Raw genomic sequence first — 20675 nt, 5'->3', positions numbered from 1 at the left:
GTTTTTTTTTTGGAGTCATAAAGCTAAATATGGCTCGGGGCTAAGCTAATCAAAAGAGGACCATCGGACTCTCCCAAAACATTTGTTTGGTGTGTAAAACCCTCTAATCCAGATAAGTAAAGTAGAGTGATGGGTCCTCAGTCAAGAATATGTTGTGTAATGTAGCTATGCAATCCAAGTTAACGGTCCTTTGTCTTTGTGCCTTGTATCATAGTCAGAATTATAATGGCTTGAGTGCTAACTATGCTTACTGTAGATGCCCTTGTAGTGAGGGTGCATTCAGGATTGCAATGTTTTGAGCGTCGACCTAAATGCTTTGGTGTTGACCAGCATACAAGGCCAAATCCAGCATACAAGGCCAAATCCAGCATACAAGGCCAAATCCAGCATACAAGACCAGCATACAAAGCTAGAATCCTTAGTTTTTATAGACATTTTTGGACTTATAAATGAATGATGTATGTCCATTGATTCCTGAAGAATGTAACTTATAAATGACATATTAGCTTAGTTAAACAGCCGAACCCCAATAAAACCGTACATAAAAGCTTGTTTTTTTACTCCTATGTTTGTAAACAATGTAAACAGACACTGTAGCCTCCACTTGGTTAAAACTATCGTTTTGATATCATAGATGGTCAGTCCTTTCATCCATAGCTCTATAATCTGAGTGGTTACATTTGTTATTTGAAGAGTGGTTATGCTTTATTGTTTCATTGAAGGATTCTAGCTTTAACAGTTTAAAACATTGTATTCCACCTGTAGATCACCATGTCTCGATTTGAGGCTGTTGTAGGACCCCAATACACTACCACTGGTTCAGGTTAACACAGGTTCACAAAACTATCATCATCCTGAACGCAGCTCTGTTCAAAGCACAGTATGTTGCTGAACTCTCTCCTTCACATAGTCTTCCAAAAAGCCTATTGGGAAGCCATAGAGGGCTTTGTGTTACAAACTGACAGTGAAGATGTATGACCTTCCACTGTCCTCCTAAATAACTCAACTGCAGTCCGACCCAGGAAGGGAAAGCAATAAAGCTTCTACTACTATTACTAATCTAGCTGCTGAAGAAAATAATTTGAGCCCCCTGTGAGAATTGGTCCAGCAGTTTCTCTGACTGCCTGGCAGAATGGATGGAGAGCGCGAGCGCGAGAGAGAGAGGCTCTTGGTTCACTTTGATGCTACATCCATTTACTGTGGGGTCTGGAGAGCACTGGGTTTTCTCTCTGGCGAGCCTGTTTCTATACGAGTGGGAGTGTGACTTACTGACTTTCAGTGGGATTGGTGTGTTAGAAGTGTCCTTGTCACATTCTAGGTCTGGACAGGGATATGGGGAGAGATGATTCTCGGAGGGAATAGAATCAAATAGAACATGATGGATTTAGACAATCTATTATTACATTACAATGCAGAGACGTTGCATAAAGGCTTCACACAATGAGATTGATGTACAGAACATTAAAGCATGAACATCATTGATCAGTTGTAAATGTCAGAAATGGCTGGCTGTGTATTTTAGTCCTCAAGGTAAACAGGTAGCAGGCAGGGAGAAACTGGATGTAATCAGTCATCATGTAGTCTTATAGTGCTGTAATTGCAGTGTTTTGTGCAATCTGGTCTCTATTGTAAACCAGGATGGTGTTCTTAGGTGTGAATACCATTCCTCCTCCACACACACACACACACACACACACACACGGCGCGCGGGCGGATGTACAAACGCATCCATTCAAGCAAATCCCCCAGCCTGCACACTCAAATGCCCATGTAATACACACTTCCCTTGTCCTCCCCTCATAAAAACACCACACACACACACTGCCACATGTCCCTAGTCTCCTGGCAGCTCCCAGTCCCCATAAGCTTTATTGGTATATTTAGTCAACTTGTGCTCATTGCTCAGTCCAATAGGTTCCATTTGTCTGAACTCCAGTTAGAGGAAATTGTGTACGTCAGCTCAGGGAGGGAGGAGAACAAGGGAGAGGGGACATCTCTCTCTGCCAGAGATAATGAGCACCACAGGGTCCCAGCCTCCACCAGGACCTGCCACCAGAACACCTCACCAGGGGGCCCCCACACTGCTCAGGGACACACACAGATACTGCAACAGACGCACACTGCGGCATAACACACACACACTGCAGCACACTGACACACACATTAAGACCAGCAATAACTCAGACACACAGAACATTTCGACTTTATCACACAGCAATGAATACTCTCTTCCCCCTCTTCATCACAGCAATGAATACTCTCTTCCCCCTCTTCATCACAGCAATGAATACTCTCTTCCCCCTCATCACACAGCAATGAATACTCTCTTCCCCCTCTTCATCACAGCAATGAATACTCTCTTCCCCCTCTTCATCACAGCAATGAATACTCTCTTCCCCCTCTTCATCACAGCAATGAATACTCTCTTCTTCCCAGCAATGAATACTCTCTTCCCCCTCTTCATCACAGCAATGAATACTCTCTTCCCCCTCTTCATCACAGCAATGAATACTCTCTTCCCCCTCTTCATCACAGCAATGAATACTCTCTTCCCCCTCTTCATCACAGCAATGAATACTCTCTTCCCCCTCTTCATCACAGCAATGAATACTCTCTTCCCCCTTCATCACACAGCAATGAATACTCTCTTCCCCTCTTCATCACAGCAATGAATACTCTCTTCCCCCTCTTCATCACAGCAATGAATACTCTCTTCCCCCTCTTCATCACAGCAATGAATACTCTCTTCCCCCTCATCACACAGCAATGAATACTCTCTTCCCCCTCTTCATCACAGCAATGAATACTCTCTTCCCCCTCTTCATCACAGCAATGAATACTCTCTTCCCCCTCTTCATCACAGCAATGAATACTCTCTTCCCCCTCTTCATCACAGCAATGAATACTCTCTTCCCCCTCTTCATCACAGCAATGAATACTCTCTTCCCCCTCTTCATCACAGCAATGAATACTCTCTTCCCCCTCATCACACAGCAATGAATACTCTCTTCCCCCTCTTCATCACAGCAATGAATACTCTCTTCCCCCTCATCACACAGCAATGAATACTCTCTTCCCCCTCTTCATCACAGCAATGAAACTCTCTTCCCCCTCATCACACAGCAATGAATACTCATCTTCTCCCCTCTTCATCACAGCAATGAATACTCTCTTCCCCCTCTTCATCACAGCAATGAATACTCTCTTCCCCCTCTGCAATGAATACTCTCTTCCCCCTCTTCATCAGCAATGAATACTCTCTTCCCCCTCTTCATCACAGCAATGAATACTCTCTTCCCCCTCTTCAATGAATACTCTCCCCTCATCACACAGCAATGAATACTCTCTTCCCCCTCTTCATCACAGCAATGAATACTCTCTTCCCCCTCTTCACACAGCAATGAATACTCTCTTCCCCCTCTTCATCACAGCAATGAATACTCTCTTCCCCCTCTTGTTTCAGCATGACAATGCCCCGAAATGGTTTGTCATCACAGCAATGAATACTCTCTTCCCCCTCATCACACAGCAATGAATACTCTGCTTCCCTCTATCATCCCAATGAATACCCTTCCCCCTTCAATGAATATTCACAGCAATGAATACTCTCTTTCCCCTCTTCATCAGCAATGATTTATCTCTTCCCCCTCTTCACACAGAATGAATAATCACACAGCAATGAATACTCTCTTCCCCCTCTTCACACAGCAATGAATACTCTCTTCCCCCTCTTCACACAGCAATGAATACTCTCTTCTTCCAGCAATGAATACTCTTCCCCCTCATCACAGCAATGAATACTCTCTTTCATCACACAGCATGCACAGCAATGAATACTTCTCTTCCCCCTCTTCATCAGCAGCAATGAATACTATCTTCCCCTCTTCACACAGCAATGAATACTCTCTTCCCCCTCTTCACACAGCAATGAATACTCTCTTCCCCCTCATCACACAGAACCTTCCCCTCTTCATCACAGCAATGAATACTCTCTTCCCCCTCATCATTCCAGCAATGAATACTCTCTTCCCCTCTTCATCACAGCAATGAATACTCTCTTCCCCCTCTTCATCACAGCAATGAATACTCTCTTCCCCCTCTTCATCACAGCAATGAATACTCTCTTCCCCTCTTCATCACACAGCAATGAATACTCTCTTCCCCCTCTTCACACAGCAATGAATACTCTCTTCCCCCTCATCACACAGCAATGAATACTTCTCTTTCACCCCTCTTTCACACAGCAATGAATACTCTCTTCCCCCTCAATGAATATTCCAGCAAGAATACGGGGTCACACAGCAATGAAGACTCTCTTCCCCCTCCAATGAATATATATTCCAGTTAGACTACAGGGTGCCATACTCTCTTCCCCCCTCATCATTCACAGCAATGAATAATGCTCAGATGGTCTCTTCCCCCTCTTCACACAGCAATGAATACTGATCTTCCCCCTCTTCACACAGCAATGAATACCTCTTCCCCCTATTCACACAGCAATGAATACTTCTTCCCCCTCATCACAGCAATGAATACTATCTTCCCCCTCTTCACCACGCAGCAATGAATACTCTCTTCCCCCTCTTCACACAGCAATGAACCTCTTCCCCCTCTTCCACGCAGCAATGAATACTATCTTCCCCCTCATCACACAGCAATGAATACTCTCTTCCCCCTCATCACACAGCAATGAATACTCTCTTCCCCCTCATCACACAGCACAGCAATGAATACTCTCTTCCCCCTCTTCATCACAGCAATGAATACTCTTCCCCCTCTTCAGAGGAATACTCTCTTCCCCCTCTTCACACAGCAATGAATACTCTCTTCCCCCTCTCTCTCTCTTCCCCCTTCACACAGCAATGAATACTCTCTTCCCCCTCATCACAGCAATGAATACTCTCTTCCCCCTCTCATCTTCATCACAGCAATGAATACTCTCTTCCCCCTCATCACACAGCAATGAATACCTCTTACACACCCGGGCACACACAGCAACAATCCCCCTCTCACAGAGCCCCCTCAATCACAGCAATGAATACTCTCTTCCCCCTCTTCACACAGCAATGAATACTCTCTTCTCCCCTCTTCACCACACAGCAATGAATACTCTCTTCCCCCTCTTCATCACACAGCAATGAATACTATCTTCCCCCTCATCACACAGCAATGAATACTCTCTCAGTTTTTAACTACTTTGTTATCCCATCTCGACAACACCGCACTGCGTTAGCAGTTGTCCCGTCTCAAACTGTTCCCCAGTAGATGGGGTCAGGGTTCGCTGAGTGCTAAAGCGCGTAGCGTGTAAAAATCATCTGTCCTTGGTTGCAACACTCAAAACCGATTTCCAACTTCAGCACAGTAACTGTTGTCTGGAGCTTCATGAAATGGGTTTCCATGGCCGAGCAGCTGAAATGCCTAAGATCACCATGCGCAATGCCAAGCGTTGGCTGGAGTGGTGTAACGCTTGCCCCCATTGGACTCTGGAGCAGTGGAAACACGTTCTCTGGAGTGATGAATCAAACTTCACCATCTGGCAGTCCGACGGACAAATCTGGTTTTGGCGGATGCCAGGACAACGCTACCTGCCCAAATGCATAGTGCCAAACTGTAAAGTTGATGGAGGAGGAATAATGGTCTGGGGCTGTTTTCCATGGTTCAGGCCCCTTAGGTTCAGTGAAGGGAAATCTTAACGCTAGACATTCTAGACGATTCTGTGCATAATATTTTGTGGCAACAGTTTGGGGAAGGCCATTTCCTGTTTCAGCATGACAATGCCCTCGAAATGGTTTGTCGATCAGTGTGGATTCCAGTTAGACAATGTGCTGCTAGTCAGAACAATATCTATTCCAGTTAGACAACGTGCTGCTAGTCAGAATTTATATATCCCAGTGAGGCTACGGGGTGCCACTCAGAACCTTATATATTCCAGTTAGACAACGTGCTGCTAGTCAGAACCTTATTTATTCCAGTTAGACTACGGGGTGCCACTCAGAACCTTATATATTCCAGTTAGACTACAGGATGCCACTCAGAACCTTATATATTCCAGTTAGACTACAGGATGCCACTCAGAACCTTATATATTCCAGTTAGACTACAGGGTGCCACTCAGAACCTTATATATTCCAGTTAGACTACGGGGTGCCACTCAGAACCTTATATATTCCAGTTAGACTACGGGGTGGCACTCAGAACCTTATATATTCCAGTTAGACTACAGGGTGCCACTCAGAACCTTATATATTCCAGTTAGACTACGGGGTGCCACTCAGAACCTTATATATTCCAGTTAGACTACAGGGTGCCACTCAGAACCTTATATATTCCAGTTAGACTACGGGGTGCCACTCAGAACCTTATATATTCCAGTTAGACTACGGGGTGCCACTCAGAACCTTATATATTCCAGTTAGACTACAGGGTGCCACTCAGAACCTTATATATTCCAGTTAGACTACAGGGTGCCACTCAGAACCTTATCTATTCCAGTTAGACTACGGGGTGCCACTCAGAACCTTATATATTCCAGTTAGACTACGGGGTGCCACTCAGAACCTTATATATTCCAGTTAGACTACGGGGTGCCACTCAGAACCTTATATATTCCAGTTAGACTACAGGGTGCCACTCAGAACCTTATCTATTCCAGTTAGACTACAGGGTGCCACTCATAACATTGCTCAGATGGTTGGAGGATGGAGTTTATTGCTCAGATTAGAGTTCTGAGGTAAAACTGATTTAAACCACGACTGAATTACCTGTAGGCTATTAGCTGTAAGTTGCTCTGGATAAGAGCGCCTGCTAAATGATCATATTATAGAACAGTTAGCCTTGCTGATTACGCTGTTGAACCCATCCTCTGTTCCCCAAGAGTAGAAAGGACCATATCCACCCAACTGTTAACCACAATCAGTCTGTGGTCCACATGTGAATGGGATGCTATTGGAGAGCTGTGAAGGCTGATACAGAGGTTTGACACGATGCTACTCGCCAACAACACAGCTATTATACCTTGGCTACAGAGGTCAGGTCTTATCAGAGCACTGAGCTGCTCCCCCCCACACACACAATCCTACTGACCAACAACACAGCTATTATACCTTGGTTACGGAGGTCACGTCTTATCAGAGCGCTGAGCTCTGTCTCCCCCCACAGACACACACAATCCGACTTACACACACTCGGGCACACACACACACACAATCCTAGAGCACACACACAGTCAGCCTCCTCAGAGCCACACTCCAATTACACTGTAACCGCATAAAGGACACGGCTGAGACACAGCGCTCTGCATGACCTTGTTACAGGAGAGATGGATGAGGCCATTTATCTCCACAGACGATCAAATAAGTTGACCCTGCCCTCATTACCCTGGTCTGGGGTAGAACTCCGTCTGTACACAACTCTCCATAGGATGAGACACAGGGATAATTATAGGCAGTTTTTAACTACTTTGAGATGCTTTGTTTTAAAAAGACTACAGGGAAGATGGAGGTAGAGACGAGGACATTGCTTTGTGTTTTCCTGGTTGGATAACAGGTCTTAAGGATTGCCGTTTAGTTAAAGGGTCAGGGGAAGTTGAAGCCAAAGTTGTTCCGTTTTCAAATTGTTTGTTCTACCTTCACTGGCAAGTAAAGAATGTAAAGAGACTGGGTGGAGCTGAAATGGAGAGAGACTGGGTGGAGCTGAAATGGAGAGAGACTGGGTGGAGCTGAAATGGAAAGAGACTGGGTGGAGCTGAAATGGAAAGAGACTGGGCGGAGCTGAAATGGAAAGAGACTGGGCGGAGCTGAAATGGAGAGAGACTGGGCGGAGCTGAAATGGAGAGAGACTGGGCGGAGCTGAAATGGAAAGGGACTGGGCGGAGCTGAAATGGAGAGAGACTGAGCTGAAATGGGAGAGACAAAGGCGGAGCTGAAATGGAAAGAGACTGGGCGGAGCTGAAATGGAAAGGGACTGGGCGGAGCTGAAATGGAAAGGGACTGGGCGGAGCTGAAATGGAAAGGGACTGGGCGGAGCTGAAATGGAAAGGGACTGGGCGGAGCTGAAATGGAAAGGGACTCCAGGGCGGGCTGAAATGGACAGGACTGGGCGGAGCTGAAATGGAAAGGGACTGGGCGGAGCTGAAATGGAAAGGGACTGGGCGGAGCTGAAATGGAAAGGGACTGGGCGGAGCTGAAATGGAAAGGGACTGGGCGGAGCTGAAATGGAAAGGGACTGAAATGGAAAGGGACTGGGGAGCTGAAATGGAAAGAGACTGGGTACTATAGGCGATGGGATTTAGCTATGAGTCCCTGCGTTGTCTCTTCCTCCGTCTCTACCGTCCATGTTTTCAGTGAAGCGTGATGTTGTGTGATTCCATTTGATTTTCCAGTTCTCACTAACTGTTCTATCACAGCCTGCAGCTGGGAACACGCTACAGTGTTGTTTAACAGCCTGTTATGGAGCGTTACCCTTCACATTACATGAGGAGAACATGATAGGTAATCTCACATTAAATTATTTCTCAGTAGACCGTTCTACACACCCACACACACTATTTTATTTATTTACTTGAATGAACCTTTATTTAACTGGGCAAGTCAGTTAAGAACAAATTCGTATTTACAATGAGGGCCTTTGGGGACGGGGCTGGGATTAAAAATAAATAAAAAATTTGTACAAAACACATCATGGCAAGAGACAACATATCGTAGAGACCTAAGACAACAACATAGCACGGTAGCAACACACGACAACAACATGGTAGCAACACAACATGGCAGCAGCACAAAACATGGTACAAACATTGGGCACAGACAACAGCACAAAGGGCAAGAAGGTTGAGACAACAACACATCACGCAAAGCAGCCTATCAGTAAGGGTGTCCATGATGGAGTCTGTGAATGAGAGATTGAGATAAAACTGTCCAGTTTGAGTGTTTGTTGCAGCTCGTTCCAGTCACTAGCTGCAGCAAACTGAAAGAGGAGACCCCACACAGGCACACCCACAGAAACACAACCACGAACCCCCCACACACAGGGACAGAAACAAAGACCCCCCAAAACCTCCCCCACACACACACCCACAAAGACAACGCACCCCCCAAACCTCCAGGGACACGCACGCAGAAACAAAGACCCCACACACATTCACGGAGAGGTAGGGGCACCCCACACACACATTCAAAACCTCCCCCCACACGAAACCCACCCCCCACCCAAAACCCCACACACACGCACGCCCCCCACCACACACACACGCACGCATCCCCCCACACACGCATGCACCCCCCACACACATGTACACCCCCCCACACAGACACTCTGACACACACACACCCCCACAGACACTCTGACACACCTCTCCCCTGCTGTATGTTGCAGTTCCTCCGGAGTTCCTGAAGAGGCCGGCCAACATCTACGCCCACGAGTCCATGGACATCATGTTTCAGTGTGAGGTCACAGGTTCCCCCGCCCCCACCGTCAAATGGGTCAAAAACGGAGACGCTGTCATTCCCAGCGACTACTTCAAAATCATTGTAAGTTTGTTGTATTGTAAAACCTGTAGTTCAGCTTCTGATCTTTACTGAGGGGAACTTCTAGTGACTTTCTACAGTCTGATACCTCTTAACCAATCGCTTTAACAAGCATAACTTCAGCTAGATGCTCAACTGATGTTGTCTTTGATTTACGAGTGGTCGGTCAATCACCATATTGATCTCACACAGTCTCCACCTCAAGACATTGACCTATTTCCCACCTCTCTCCACCACCTGATAAGAGCGTCTGCTAAATGACTTAAATGTAAATGTAATTGACCTCTCTCTCTCTCACTCTCTCGATCTCTTTTTCTGTCTCGATCTCTGTCTCTCTCTCTCTCTGACCCGCAGAATGAACACAACCTGCAGGTGCTGGGTCTGGTCAAGTCTGACGAGGGCTTCTACCAGTGTCTGGCAGAGAACGATGCAGGGAACATGCAGTCCAGCGCTCAGCTCATCATCCTAGAGCACGGTATGTTGGGAGGGGAACCGCATGGACAGGGTTCTAGATAGAAGCCCGTGTTCGTTCTTGGGGAGCTTGGTTGTAGTAGTATTGATGGGTGTTTTGGGGTACATCAGGTTTACTCAAACACATGGCTGGACACTGGACATAAGTAGAGCCTAGAATACAGACAATGGGAATATTGAACAAATCTAAGAAGCATGCCCAAAGAGTATGACGAGCAAAGAGAGTGGGACAAGAACAAAGACAACCCAAAACCTCCAGGGAGGTTTAGGGGCAGAAACAAAGACAACCCAAAACCTCCAGGGAGAGGGAGAGGTAGGGGCAGAAACAAAGACAACCCAAAACCTCCAGGGAGAGGTAGGGACAGAAACAAAGACAACCCAAAACCTCCAGGGAGAGGGAGAGGTAGGGGCAGAAACAAAGACAACCCAAAACCTCCAGGGAGAGGGAGAGGTAGGGGCAGAAACAAAGACAATCCAAAACCTCCAGGGAGAGGTAGGGACAGAAACAAAGACAACCCAAAACCTCCAGGGAGAGGTAGGGGCAGAAACAAAGACAATCCAAAACCTCCAGGGAGAGGTAGGGGCAGAAACAAAGACAATCCAAAACCTCCAGGGAGAGGTAGGGGCAGAAACAAAGACAATCCAAAACCTCCAGGGAGAGGTAGGGGCAGAAACAAAGACAATCCAAAACCTCCAGGGAGAGGTAGGGGCAGAAACAAAGACAATCCAAAACCTCCAGGGAGAGGTAGGGGCAGAAACAAAGACAATCCAAAACCTCCAGGGAGAGGGAGGTAGGGACAGAAACAAAGACAATCCAAAACCTCCAGGGAGAGGTAGGGACAGAGACAAAGACAACCCAAAACCTCCAGGGAGAGGTAGGGATAGAAACAAAGACAACACCACCAGACACCAGAATAGATTCAGGTCCTAAAAATAGGACTGGGTGTATGAAAAGGCCCATGTGGGGGAAAGGGAAACATACTCATCTGGGGCTGGGTGAAGTTTTTTATTCTCCATCCTGCTTTTAAAAGTGCTGTTTCTCTGCCAAATCAAGAAGCACCGTACCTCATGATTCCAACAACCAGCACATCCACCTACAGATATCTACAGTACCTATCAAACTAACTGCATGCAGAACTGCATTTCTGTAGGTAACCAGATTTAACATGTGTGAATTGTCCCATTAATCCTGAGCATGTTGGTTAATGGATTAGCATAAATTGGGGTGTCGGTCAGATAGCTCCCTCCAAACAGTGTTTTCTTCCTCCCGTTGGACGGCACTAAGTCAGAAATAATGATGACCTGCAGCTTTTAAGTAGCATTATGCATATCTCAAATAATTGCTCAACAAGGGAGATCAGCAAGGGGTGTCTTGTGACCAAAAATTGTTTTTGTTTGGGATCAGTCAGTAAAGCAGATGGTCTGACACACTCGCCTGCCCTCAGCAGGACGTCAGAGAGAGCACTCTTATCCCATGACATGAAAGGGCTGTTTTAATGATTCCTACTGCCTTTGTAAGGTACAATAGGTTATTGGCTACAGCTGCCAGGCTAGCAGCCCTTTCTCCCCCTACATTACACCATGGTGGCTTCTTCTCATGAAAGGAGAGAGTTCAGTGCTCTGTTTACAGCTACACAAACAGTGAATGTGGAAAGTTCATATTCCCTGAAGAGTGTATGTAAATATCCATCATATGCCCTTTGCTTATTTCCATTTTCCATACTTTTGATTCCTCCCTGTGTCAGCATGTGGTCCATCAGCATCCTAAACAATCCTATCATTTCTTACAAAAGCTGCCTCACAGAGGTGTCAAAGTAAGTATTCCCTTCCATAGAAACGGCCCAGTTTGACCGTGCTGTTCTGTGTATATCGCTCTCTGAGGCTGGGAGATGATTTTCCTCCTCTAGCTCTGTAATTGAGAGTAGATTTCTCTGGAACGTATCTCCTCTCCTGTGCCGGGTTAGTGTACACAGATCCTCCTTGGTGCCATCTGTTAACTCTCCCCTCCCGCCGCTCTCTCCTATCAGCCACCTGCTCTGTCCCCTGTGCACCTCTGTCCACTGGGCCAAGTGCTAAATATGCTGTCCGGTCCGCACTGTCCCCTCTCTTTTCACCCTCACCGGCTGTCCCCCTCACAGCTGGGGGTCCTTATCCTCTCCCTCCGTCCTCCTCGCCTGTTTCTCCTCCTTCCGTCCTCCTCCTGTGTCTCCCCCTTCCGTCCTCCTCCTCCTGTGTCTCCCCCTTCCGTCCTCCTGCTCCTGTGTCTCCCCCTTCCGTCCTCCTCCTCCTGTGTCTCCCCTTCCGTCCTCCTCCTCCTGTGTCTCCCCCTTCCGTCCTCCTCCTCCTGTGTCTCCCCCTTCCGTCCTCCTCCCCTGTGTCTCCGTCCTCCTCCCCTGTGTCTCCGTCCTCCTCCCCCTGTGTCTCCGTCCTCCTCCCCCTGTGTCTCCGTCCTCCTCCCCCTGTGTCTCCGTCCTCCTCCCCTGTGTCTCCGTCCTCCTCCCCCTGTGTCTCCGTCCTCCTCCTCCTGTGTCTCCGTCCTCCTCCTCCTGTGTCTCCGTCCTCCTCCTCCTGTGTCTCCCCCTTCCGCCCTCCTCCTCCTGTGTCTCCCCCTTCCCCCTCCCCCTCCTGTGTCTCCCCCCTTCCTCCTCCTCCTCCTGTGTCTCCCCCTTCCGTCCTCCTCCTCCTGTGTCTCCCCCTTCCGTCCTCCTCCTCCTGTGTCTTCCCCCTTCCGTCCTCCTCCCCCTGTGTCTCCCCTTGTCCTCCTCCCCCTGTGTCTCCGTCCTTGTCCTCCTCCTCCTGTGTCTCCCCCTCCCCTCCTCCTCCTGTGTCTCCTCCTTGTCCTCCTCCCCCTGTGTCTCCCCTTCCTCCTCCTCCTGTGTCTCCCCCTTCCGTCCTCCTCCTGTGTCTCCCCTCCCCTCCTCCTCCTGTGTCTCCGTCCTCGTCCTCCTCCTCCTGTGTCTCCGTCCCCGTCCTCCTCCTCCTGTGTCTCCCCCTTCCTCCTCCTCCTGTGTCTCCCCCCCTCCCTCCTCCTCCTGTGTCTCCCCCTTCCGTCCTCCTCCTGTGTCTCCCCTCCTCCTCCTGTGTCTCCGTCCTCGTCCTCCTCCTCCTGTGTCTCCGTCCTCGTCCTCCTCCTCCTGTGTCTCCGTCCTCGTCCTCCTCCTCCTGTGTCTCCCCGTCCCGTCCTCCTCCTGTGTCTCTCCCCTCCTCCTCCTGTGTCTCCCCCTTCCGTCCTCCTCCTGTGTCTCCCCCTCCCCTCCTCCTCCTGTGTCTCCGTCCTCGTCCTCCTGTGTCTCCCCTCCTCCTCCTGTGTCTCCCCCTTCCGTCCTCCTCCTGTGTCTCCCCTCCTCCTGTGTCTCCGTCCTCCTCCTCCTGTGTCTCCCCCTCCCCTCCTCCTCCTGTGTCTCCCCCTCCCCTCCTCCTCCTGTGTCTCCGTCCTTGTCCTCCTCCCCTGTGTCTCTACCCTCCTCCTCCTGTGTCTCCCCCCTCCTCCGTCCTCCTCCTGTGTCTCCCCCTCCCCTCCTCCTCCTGTGTCTCCCCCTCCCCTCCTCCTCCTGTGTCTCCCCCTCCCCCTCCTCCTGTGTCTCCCCCTCCCCTCGTCCTCCTGTGTCTCCCCCTCCCCTCCTCCTCCTGTGTCTCCCCCTCCCCTCGTCCTCCTGTGTCTCCCCCTCCCCTCCTCCTCCTGTGTCTTCCCCCTCCCCTCTCCTCCTGTGTCTCCCCCTCCCCTCGTCCTCCTGTGTCTCCCCCTCCCCTCCTCCTCCTGTGTCTCCGTCCCTCGTCCTCCTGTGTCTCCCCCTCCCCTCCTCCTCCTGTGTCTCCCCCTCCCCTCGTCCTCCTGTGTCTCCCCCTCCCCTCGTCCTCCTGTGTCTCCCCCTCCCCTCCTCCTCCTGTGTCTCCCCCGTCCTCCTCCTCCTGTGTCTCCGTCCTCCCCCTCCTCCTCCTGTGTCTCCTCCCCTCCTCCTCCCCCTGTGTCTCTCCCCTCCTCCTCTCCTGTGTCTCCCCCTTCCGTCCTCCCCCTGTCTCTCCCCCCTCCTCCTGTGTCTCCCCCTTCCGTCCTCTTCCTGTGTCTCCCCTCTTCCTCCTGTGTCTCCGTCCTCGTCCTCCTCCTCCTGTGTCTCCCCCTTCCCTCCTCCTCCTGTGTCTCCCCCTTCCCTCCTCCTCCTGTGTCTCCCCCTCCCCTCCTCCTCCTGTGTCTCCCCCTCCCGTCCTCCTCCTCCTGTGTCTCCCCCTCCCGTCCTCCTCCTCCTGTGTCTCCCCCTCCCCTCCTCCTCCTGTGTCTCCGTCCTCGTCCTCCTCCTCCTGTGTCTCCGTCCTCCTCCTCCTGTGTCTCCGTCCTCGTCCTCCTCCTCCTGTGTCTCCGTCCTCGTCCTCCTCCTCCTGTGTCTCCGTCCTCGTCCTCCTCCTCCTGTGTCTCCCCCCTCCCCTCCTCCTCCTGTGTCTCCCCCTCCCCTCCTCCTCCTGTGTCTCCGTCCTCCCCTCCTCCTCCTGTGTCTCCCCCTCCCCTCCTCCTCCTCCTGTGTCTCCGTCCTCCTCCTCCCGTCCTCCTCCTCCCTGTGTCTCCCCCTCCCGTCCTCCTCCTCCTGTGTCTCCCCCCTCGTCCTCCTCCTCCCTGTGTCTCCCCCCTCCCGTCCTCCTCCTCCTGTGTCTCCGTCCTCGTCCTCCTCCTCCTGTGTCTCCGTCCTCGTCCTCCTCCTCCTGTGTCTCTCCCCGTCCTCCCTGTGTCTCCCCACTCCCGTCCTCCTCCTCCTGTGTCTCCCCCCTCCTCCTGTGTCTCCCCTTCCGTCCTCCTCCTCCTGTTTCTCCCCCTTCCGCCCTCCTCCTCCTGTGTCTCCCCCTTCCGCCCTCCTCCTCCTGTGTCTCCCCCTTCCGCCCCTCCTCCTCCTGTGTCTCCCCCCTTCCGTCCTCCTCATCCTGTGTCTCCCCCTTCCGTCCTCCTCCTCCTGTGTCTCCCCCCTTCCGTCCTCCTCCTCCTGTGTCTCCCCCTCCGTCCTCCTCCCCCTGTGTCTCCGTCCTGTCCTCCTCCCCCTGTGTCTCTGTCCTTGTCCTCCTCCCCCTGTGTCTCCTCCTGTCCTCCTCCTCCCTGTGTCTCCTGTGTCTCCCCCCGTCCTTGTCCTCCTCCTCCTGTGTCTCCCCCCTCCCCCTCCTCCTCCTGTGTCTCCCCCCTCCCCTCCTCCTCCTGTGTCTCCGTCCCGTCCCCTCCTCCTCCTGTGTCTCCCCCTCGTCCTCCTCCTCCTGTGTCTCCCCCCCCTGTGTCCCCCTCCTCCTCCTGTGTCTCCCCCTTCCGTCCTCCCCCTGTCTCTCCCCTCCTCCTCCTCCTGTGTCTCCTGTCCTCTCCCCTCCTCCTCCTGTGTCTCCGTCCTCCCCCTCCTCCTCCTGTGTCTCCGTCCTCCGTCTCCCCCTCCCCTCCTCCTCCTGTCCTCGCCCTCCTCCTCCTCCTGTGTCTCCCCCTCCCGTCCTCCTCCTCCCTGTGTCCTCCTCCTCCGTCCCGTCCTCCTCCTCCTGTGTCTCCCCCCCTCCTCCTCCTGTGTCTCCCCCTCCGTCCTCCTCCTGTGTCTCCCCCTCCCCTCCTCCTCCTGTGTCTCCTCCCCCCTCCTCCTGTGTCTCCCCCCTTCCGCCCTCCTCCTCCTGTGTCTCTCCTCCTCCTCCTGTGTCTCCCCCGTCCCCTCCTCCTCCTGTGTCTCCCCCTCCCCGTCCCTCCTCCTCCTGTGTCTCTCCCCCCTCTCCCCTCCTCCTCCTGTGTCTCCCCCCTCGTCCTCCTCCTCCTGTGTCTGTCTCCTCCTCCTGTGTCTCCGTCCTCCTCCTCCTGTGTCTCCGTCCCGTCCTCCTCCTCCTGTGTCTCCCCTCCCCTCCTCCTCCTGTGTCTCCGTCCTCCTCCTCCTCCTGTGTCTCCCCCTCGTCCTCCTCCTCCTGTGTCCCCCTCCGTCCTCCTGTGTCCTCCTCCTCCTGTGTCCTCCTCCCTCCGTCCTCCTCCTCCTGTGTCTCCCCTCCTCCTCCTCCTGTGTCTCCTCCTCCTCCTGTGTCTCCCCCTCCCCCCTCCTCCTCCTGTGTCTCCCCCTCCCCTCCTCCTCCTGTGTCTCCCCCTCTGTCCTCCTCCTCCTGTGTCTCCGTCCCGTCCTCCTCCTCCTGTGTCTCCGTCCTCGTCCTCCTCCTCCTGTGTCTCCGTCCTCCCGTCCTCCTCCTCCTGTGTCTCCCCTCCCCTCCTCCTCCTCCTGTGTCTCCCCCTCCCCTCCTCCTCCTGTGTCTCCCCCTCCCCTCCTCCTCCTGTGTCTCCCCTCCTCCTCCTGTGTCTCCCCCTTCCGTCCTGTGTCTCTTCCTGTGTCTCCCCTCTCCTCCTGTCCTCCTCCTCCGTCCTCCGTGTCTCCCCCTCGTCCTCCTGTGTCTCCCCCTCCCTCCTCCTCCTCCTGTGTCTCCTCCTCCGTCCTCCTCCGTCCCGCCCTCCTCCTCCTGTGTCTCCTCCCGTCCTCCTCCTCCTGTGTCTCCCCCTCCCTCCTCCTCCTGTGTCTCCCGTCCTCCCGTCCTCCTCCTCCTGTGTCTCCCCCTCCGTCCTCCCCCGTCTCCCTCCTCCTCCTGTGTCTCCGTCCTCGTCCTCCTCCTCCTGTGTCTCCCCTCCCCTCCTCCTCCTGTGTCTCCCCCTCCCCTCCTCCTCCTGTGTCTCCCTCCTCCTCCTGTGTCTCCCCCTCCTCCTGTGTCTCCCCCCTCCCGTCCTCCTCCTCCTGTGTCTCCCCTCCCCTCGTCCTCCTGTGTCTCCCTCCTCCTCCTCCTGTGTCCCCCCCCCCCTCCTCCTGTGTCTCCTCCTCCTCCTGTGTCTCCGTCCTCGTCCTCCTCCTCCTGTGTCTCCTGTCGTCCCCTCTCTGTCCTGTCCTCGTCCTCCTCCTCCCTCCGTCCTGTGTCTCCGTCCTCGTCCTCCTCCTCCTGTGTCTCCCCCGTCCTCCTCCTCCTGTGTCTCCCCCTTCCCTCCTCCTGTGTCTCCCCCTTCCGTCCTCCTCCTGTGTCTCCCCCTCCCCTCCTCCTCCTGTGTCTCCGTCCTCGTCCTCCTGTGTCTCCCCCCCTCCCCTCCTCCTCCTGTGTCTCCCCCTTCCGTCCTCCTCCTGTGTCTCCCCCTCCCCTCCTCCTCCTGTGTCTCCCCCCTTCCGTCCTCCTCCTGTGTCTCCCCCTCCTCCTCCTCCTGTGTCTCCGTCCTCGTCCTCCTCCTCCTGTGTCTCCTCCTCCTGTGTCTCCCCCTTCCTCCTCCTCCTGTGTCTCCGTCCTCCCGTCTCCTCCTCCTCCTGTGTCTCCCCCTCCCGTCCTCCTCCTCCTGTGTCTCCCCCCCCCGTCCTCCTCCTCCTGTGTCTCCCCCCCCTCCCCTCCTCCTCCTCCTGTGTCTCCCCCTCCCCTCCTCCTCCTGTGTCTCCGTCCTCGTCCTCCTCCTCCTGTGTCTCCCCCTCTCCCCTCCTCCTCCTGTGTCTCCGTCCTTGTCCTCCTCCCCTGTGTCTCTCCCCTCCTCCTCCTGTGTCTCCCCCTTCCGTCCTCCTCCTGTGTCTCCCCTCCTCCTGTGTCTCCGTCCCGTCCTCCTGTGTCTCCCCCTCCCCTCCTCCTCCTGTGTCTCCCCCTTCCCCTCCTCCTCCTGTGTCCTCTCCGTCCTCGTCCTCCCTCCTCCTGTGTCTCCCCCTCCCCTCCTCCTCCTGTCTCCCCCTCCCGTCCTCCTCCTCCTCCTGTGTCTCCCCCTCCCGTCCATCCCCCCCTCCTCTCCTCCTCCTGTGTCTCCTCCTCCGTCCTCCTCCTCCTGTGTCTCCCCCTCCCGTCCATCCCCCTCCCCTCCTCCTCCTGTGTCTCCGTCCTCGTCCTCCTCCTCCTGTGTCTCCCCCTCCCCTCCTCCTCCTGTGTCTCCCCCTCCCGTCCTCCCCTGTGTCTCCCCCTCCCCTCCTCCTCCTGTGTCTCCCCCCTCCTCCCCCCCGTCCTCCCCTGTGTCTCCCCCTCCCCCCTCCCCTCTTCTCTCCCGTGTCGTCCCCTTCAGATTAGCTCCTTCTCCCTCACTGCTGCCGCGGTTGCATTAGTGTCTATGATAGAACATGAGTTTGAATCATGTCTGTGCTCAGTCATGTAAAGAATGAATTTAGAAAAAGTTCCAATACAAAGAAAATCCATATGTACAGTATCTTTTTGTAAGCCAAACAAACCTTTATTTCCTATTTCCTATTCCTAGACAGAAAAGCCTCCATGAACGAGCACTACTTCACTGAATGAGACCAGAGTAGAAAAACCGTGTTCTTTGTGTCCTTCCTTCAGGAGTTCAACAAATCAACACAGACCAGCTCACTGCTACGGATTTAAAGCCTTCAGTTACTTTTTGGAGCAGGAGACCAAAAATAGCTCTCAAATTGCAGTCCGGAGCAATTTTAGTACACATTCCTTCCTTTGCCATGTGTTCTGTGCAATGTAGGGTGACTAGTTACAAACAGATGTTGGAACAGGACAACAGCAGAAATGGACCTGGATGGGACTAATTCTATAATGCCAAGTGACCCTAGTTAATTCACCCTGTAAACCGACCTCACTTCCTCCTGTCCTCTCCTATAATGGTGAGGAGCAGAGCCTTTTAAAAGGCTTAGTTAGTATTGTTACTGCCACCATTTAGAAGTATTTGAGCCAGGCCACCACTCGTTGTTAGGTGTTGCTTGTTTAGCTTCTTATTGGTCTCTGAAGTCATTTGTGGTCTATACATGTCTGGTTTTCTAGTCATTTACAGTCAAGTGTGTATATTATATGGCTGGGTTTTAGATTGACATTGTAATTGAAAAGGAACTAAGAACAAAGCGTAGTCAACATACACTGCGTTCAGTATTAACTCTCATGGCGTCTGCGTAGGATGGCAGTCAGTATTGGAGGGGAGCTGATGCAGGAAATGGGTGAATGAACAGAGGCATTGAGGATGTTGTTTGCTCCTCTGCCCTCTGCCTTTTCCTCCCACATTCATTCAAGAGATGTTCTTCTCTTTTGCATCTGAATGCTTGTTTTTCTCCCCTCAGCATGTAAGCACCCCTTCAGATATTCAAGTGCTCCTCTCTCAGCATACAGAATATGTTTGACCCCCCCTGGTTCGGAGGCGCCCGCTGTAGAAGGGAATTGTATAGGATAATCAAATACCAGCAGGAGTTGATTGGCTGAGTCTACTTCATCTCATACTTATAGGACTCCTGTTTTTTTAAATATGATGTCTGTTATACCAGGGTAGTGTGTCTGTTATACCAGGGTAGTGTGTCTGTTATACCAGGGTAGTGTGTCTGTTATACCAGGGTAGTGTGTCTGTTATACCAGGGTAGTGTGTCTGTTGTACCAGGGTAGTGTGTCTGTTATACCAGGGTAGTGTGTCTGTTGTACCAGGGTAGTGTGTCTGTTGTACCAGGGTAGTGCGTCTGTTGTACCAGGGTAGTGTCTGTTGTACCGGGGTAGTGTGCCTGTTGTACCGGGGTAGTGTGCCTGTTGTACCAGGGTAGTGTGTATGTTATATACCAGGGTAGTGTGCCTGTTATACCAGGGTAGTGCGTCTGTTATACCAGGGTAGTGCGTCTGTTATACCAGGGTAGTGTGTCTGTTGTTGTACCGGGGTAGTGTGTCTGTTGTTGTACCGGGGTAGTGTGTCTGTTGTACCGGGGTAGTGCGTCTGTTATACCGGGGTAGTGTGCCTGTTGTACCGGGGTAGTGCGTCTGTTATACCGGGGTAGTGTGCCTGTTATACCGGGGTAGTGCGTCTGTTATACCAGGGTAGTGTGTCTGTTGTACCAGGGTAGTGTGTCTGTTGTACCGGGGTAGTGTGCCTGTTATACCGGGGTAGTGTGCCTGTTGTACCGGGGTAGTGTGCCTGTTGTACCGGGGTAGTGTGCCTGTTATACCGGGGTAGTGTGTCTGTTATACCGGGGTAGTGCGTCTGTTGTACCGGGGTAGTGCGTCTGTTGTACCGGGGTAGTGCGTCTGTTGTACCGGGGTAGTGTGTCTGTTGTACCGGGGTAGTGTGTCTGTTGTACCAGGGTAGTGTGTCTGTTGTACCAGGGTAGTGTGTCTGTTGTACCGGGGTAGTGTGCCTGTTGTACCGGGGTAGTGTGTCTGTTATACCGGGGTAGTGCGTCTGTTATACCGGGGTAGTGCGTCTGTTGTACCGGGGTAGCGCGTCTGTTATACCGGGATAGTGCGTCTGATATCTCTCTGTCTATTTTACCAGGGTAGCTGGTCAGGTGTCTGTCTATTTTACCAGGGTAGCGGGTCAGGTGTCTGTATTGTGCCAGGGTAGTGGGTTGGACCAGGGTAGTATTTTGGACCAGGGTAGTGGGTTGGACCAGGGTAGTGGGTTGGACCAAGGTAGTGGGTTGGACCAGGGTAGTATTTTCTCCAGGGTAGTGGGTTGGACCAGGGTAGTGGGTTGGACCAGGGTAGTGGTGGAGTGGATAAAACCAAGAAGAGCTCAGTCACACCGAGGCTTTAACAGGAATCAGTCACTCCACCCATAATGACCAGTTCTCCACCCCCTCCCCTTCTTCCCCATCTCTCTTCCTCACTCTTACCCTCTCCCCCTCCCTCAGCACATTGTCCCGGTCAGTCCCCACCCAGAGCAGAAAACCACTCTAGTCAACACTAAACTGACAGGACACAGAGCACTTTCACCACAGCCAAACACAAATGCCTGTTGAGAAATGGACTTTCTCCATCTAA

General features: G+C 52.4%; 1 protein-coding gene across 1 annotated transcript in view; it reads left to right on the top strand.

The window, feature by feature from the left end:
* Positions 1–20675, top strand: part of neo1a (neogenin 1a) — a 145800-nt gene that overhangs the window by 13492 nt on the left and 111633 nt on the right. The window contains exons 3-4 of the mRNA XM_065011183.1: positions 9373–9527; positions 9879–9999. Coding sequence (XP_064867255.1) covers positions 9373–9527; positions 9879–9999 — 276 coding nt within the window. The remainder of the gene's footprint in view (positions 1–9372; positions 9528–9878; positions 10000–20675) is intronic.

Source organism: Oncorhynchus nerka, linkage group LG27 (assembly GCF_034236695.1).
Source record: "Oncorhynchus nerka isolate Pitt River linkage group LG27, Oner_Uvic_2.0, whole genome shotgun sequence".
In the NCBI taxonomy this organism is placed as follows: Eukaryota; Metazoa; Chordata; class Actinopteri; order Salmoniformes; family Salmonidae; genus Oncorhynchus; species Oncorhynchus nerka.
The sequence above is the reverse complement of the archived record's forward strand: the minus strand, read 5'-3'. Positions and strand labels throughout refer to the sequence as shown.